At 44.7% G+C, this 4,190-nt stretch overlaps 1 protein-coding gene across 1 annotated transcript in view; it reads left to right on the top strand.

The window, feature by feature from the left end:
• The window catches only part of ATP1B1 (ATPase, Na+/K+ transporting, beta 1 polypeptide), a gene marked incomplete at its 5' end in the record, with an annotated part of 12,804 nt that extends 9,502 nt beyond the window's left edge, over nt 1-3,302 (top strand). The window contains 2 exons of the mRNA XM_010132385.1: nt 1,237-1,317; nt 1,922-3,302. Coding sequence (XP_010130687.1) covers nt 1,237-1,317; nt 1,922-2,188 — 348 coding nt within the window. The remainder of the gene's footprint in view (nt 1-1,236; nt 1,318-1,921) is intronic.
• Nucleotides 3,303-4,190: the final 888 nt, after the last annotated feature.

Here is a 4,190-nt window from a genome sequence, read left to right as displayed (position 1 = left end):
TGCACTTGGTATGTTGTGGCTGTGTGATGACATACGATGCATGTGTTTGACTGGGAAAGAGAAGGGTTTCCTGTATCCTATTTTTTTCTCTTTGCCACAGTGCTCTGAAGAGCTCCATACCGTGTTAGACAGGTCTAGTCAAGGATGACTTCCCGTGTTTCATTTAGAAATGATGTGTGTATCCAAGGCAATACTTGGTTTTCCTAATTCCGCACTCCAGCAGAGACGCTACAGCTTCTTGTTGGGCAGGGTGTGCATAAAGCAGATCTGAAACTTGCAAGGTTGCAAAGCAGAACTACTGCACTTGTTAAGAGGCCAAAGGCTAATATCAGACTTGGCGCTCCCACCTTTTCCTGACTTACTCAGAGCCTTTGTCCTTCCCTGTAGGTGGTGTCAAAGTTCAACAACTTCAGGGTGTGACTGCCACTCCTTGTTTTCTTGTGGGTTTCCAGTCCTAACGGCACACACCTGGCAGGCAGGTGGCAAATCTTCCTGCAGCGTGTCTCTTTCTGCCACTGCCTGGGCTTCACACAAACAAACCCTGCTAGGTAGTGCCGTGCTGTGAAACTCTCTTCCCCGGTGTCACCACAAAATTGGAAACAGCCTGATCTGCTTGCCTTGGTACCCACAACAGTATAGCTGCAAGAATAGACAACAGCTCTGCTGGGGTTAAATTTCCCTTCTTCTAACTGTGTTATGCTGGTTGACTGTCCCAAGGACCACCACCAAGAGCTGTTGCCTTTCAAACTGAGCTAGAAGGGATTCTGGATAATGGCATGTGTTTGGTACCATTAACTTTTGCTGCTGTCAAAGTGCGTCCTAACGGCACACACCTGGCAGGCAGGTGGCAAATCTTCCTGCAGCATGTCTCTTTCTGCCACTGCCTGGGCTTCACACAAACAAACCCTGCTAGGTAGTGCCGTGCTGTGAAACTCTCTTCCCCGGTGTCACCACAAAATTGGAAACAGCCTGATCTGCTTGCCTTGGTACCCACAACAGTATAGCTGCAAGAATAGACAACAGCTCTGCTGGGGTTAAATTTCCCTTCTTCTGTGTTATGCTGGTTGACTGTCCCAAGGACCACCACCAAGAGCTGTTGCCTTTCAAACTGAGCTAGAAGGGATTCTGGATAATGGCATGTGTTTGGTACCATTAACTTTTGCTGCTGACAAAGTGCTTCAGTCTACAGAGAAGTGTCCAGTGTGTAACATCCCCTTCTTTTGGGTTTTTTTCTAGGCTCCAGCAAATGAGAGTCTTCCTTCAGAGATCATGGCAAAATACAATCCGTACCTCATCCCTGTCCACTGCGCTGCCAAGGTAAGCTGAAACACAGTAGAACAGAACTGTGAAGCTGCAGGGAGGGGTGTCTGTATCTGCCTTTCTGCAGATAATGGGGGGTGGTTCTCGGGATGTCACCTCCTTGGGAACAGGAGTTTTTTAAAACATTCCTGGAGATGGATGACAGTGCTGCCCTCACAAGGAGGGCTAAAGGCAGGGCCAGGTAGTAAAAAGTATCCTTAAAGTCACCATTTTGTTTCCATGTGCTGTACTGGAGCTCTTGGCACGGATAGTCGAAAGAAGGACTCCTTGGCATTGTAAAGCAGCTGAGAAACAGCAAACTTTTTTAGCCAAAGATAGTGCTTTGGTGTTTTCTGAATGTGTAAAGTGGTTGAGGTTTTAAATAAAGAAAAGCCCTTTTCCTGGCTGATGCATGCTGGGAGGTGTTTATTGTGTAGCTACGGGTGAGACAGCACTTGAGTGTCCTCTCCACCACTGGGCAGACCTCGTGCTGTCAAGGTGAGGATCGGTGATGACCAAAGAGAGTCTTGCCGAAAAACAACAGTTGCTGCCAGGGAGAAGGGCTGCAAATGGCAGTGTTTGAGTGATTGTCATTGTTTCTTCTTCCTTTTTCCACCTCCAGAGAGAGGAGGATGCAGACAAAATAGGCACAGTGGAGTACTATGGGATGGGTGGCTACTCTGGCTTTGCCCTGCAGTACTATCCCTACTATGGCAAGGCCCTGCAGCCAAAGTACCTGCAGCCACTGGTGGCGGTGCAGTTCACCAACCTGACCTATGACATGGAAGTGCGTGTGGAATGCAAGGCCTACGGGGAGAACATCCAGTACAGCGACAAAGACCGCTTCCAGGGACGCTTTGATATTAAATTTGACATAAAAAGCAGCTGATTGTAAGCACAACTCTTTTCCCTCCCCCCTCCTAGCCATTTGAAAAGGTTAAAAAAAAAGAACAAAAAAGAAAACCTACTAGTCTTGAACAAACTGTCATACGTATGGGACCTACACGTAATCTATATGCTTTACACTAGCTTTCTGCATTTACTAGGTTAGAATGTAAACAAAGTGTAGCAATAGCGACAAATATTTATTCTACTGTAAATTACAAAAGAAAACAAAATTGAGCCTTGGGACATGCCCATTTTTACTGTAAATTATGATTCCATAACTGACTCGTAGTAAGCAGTGTTTCTGGCCCCTAAGTATTGCTGCCTTGTGTATTTTATTTAGTGTACAGTACTATAGGTGCATACTCTGGTCATTTTTCAAGCCATGTATTGTATCTGTTTTCTACTTCTTGTGAGCAAAGACTTTTGCTGTCCAAGGTGTAAATACTCAATGGGACTAGAACTGGCATGATACTTCTCATTATTTTGTTCCTTTTCAAAGAAAGGCCCACCTGTCAGACTATATTTAACAGCACTCCATAAGGCTTCTGACTTTTCCATATTGTTAGGGTATTTTATTTGGAGGGGTGGCAGGGGAAACTAACTTAATGCAGTTAAAGAGAATAGATGATTGTGTACTGTGCTTTGTAGCGAATGCTGTCTCTCTCTCCACCTTTCCCCTCATCCTCCAGTATGTTGTGTGAGAGACTGGGTCAGACTATCACTCTCCTTAGTGATAGGCATAACTCTTGCTTTGTATATTTTTCTTTTCTTTTTCTTTCCTGCTGGAGGCATCGCACACTGTGGTGCTAATGTCTTTATTGAATGTTTTAACCATTTTCATGGTGGAAGAATTTTATATTTATGCAGTTGTACAATTTTATTTTTTCTGCAAGAAAGTGTAATGTATGAAATAAACCAAAGTCACATGTTTGAAAATAAATCTTTATTTTAAACTTTATAAAAGCAATGCAGTACCCCATAGAATGGTGTTAAATGTTGTCTAAAGTGCAAAACTCTATGTTCTAACATGTAACAATAGCCAGGAGTACAGTGCTCTTGTTGATCTTGTATATCAGTCAGGTTGAAACATTGGACAAATAAATGAATGAATACACCATCCCTGTGCACGTCTTTTGCGTTGGGAAAGGAGAGGGAAGCGCCTAGTTGTCCAGAATCCTGAAGAAGTACTGTACCTGTTTCCAAGAGAAAAAACATCTTTATCATTCCCAGAACGCCTCAGGTGAAGGTAGTTGAAATGTGTTAGGACTGTCTCTGAGCAAGGTGTGAAACATCAGGGGTGAGGTTTGGTGTTACTTGCTTGGTTTTTTTTCCCCTCTCCCAGGGCTGCAGTATGTGTACCAGTCAGGAGCCCAGAAAGTCTTCAGTGTGTTCACCATGACTGCTGCTCTCTGTGTCATGAGGCACATTCTAGCAGTAACGAGAAGTAAAAATGGTTTATCCTTAGTGTGGGTTAAAAACTCCCAGCAGTGGTGGCCCAGAGGGGAGGGTGCACACAGAAGTCACAAGCAGGAGAAATGTAATTTCACAGCAGTGACTGGTTCTGTTGCTGGGCCAATAGCTTGGTGCTGAGAACAAGCTATGCCTGATGGGGCTGCTCGGACATGACAAGATGTGGCAGCTGCCTTCCTGCAGGAGTCAAGATCACTTTATGCTGCATGATGCAGAGTGCCAGGGAGAATTTCTCCATGAAAGTGACAAAACCTGACCATGGCAGAGCAAGCTGCTTGATAAAGTCTTCCCAATCGGAATGCACCACAGAGGAGAAGCAAGCTGTGAAACTTTTTGCCATCTGCTAGAAGGAGAAGCATAGTAATGGTATGCTATGGTGCTTAGCATATGCATTTAGCTGTTTCACACTGTTCCCAAGGAGCTGGAGCTGGCAGAACTCTCACCTGCAACGGTTTCATTTGCAGCTGTATGTTTATAGCAAGGCAAGAATTTTACAAAGATGCTGTGATTAAAGCTCTAAAATACCCCCTGAA

Source organism: Buceros rhinoceros, unplaced genomic scaffold (assembly GCF_000710305.1).
Source record: "Buceros rhinoceros silvestris isolate BGI_N320 unplaced genomic scaffold, ASM71030v1 scaffold9733, whole genome shotgun sequence".
Taxonomy (NCBI): domain Eukaryota; kingdom Metazoa; phylum Chordata; class Aves; order Bucerotiformes; family Bucerotidae; genus Buceros; species Buceros rhinoceros.
The sequence above is the reverse complement of the archived record's forward strand: the minus strand, read 5'-3'. Positions and strand labels throughout refer to the sequence as shown.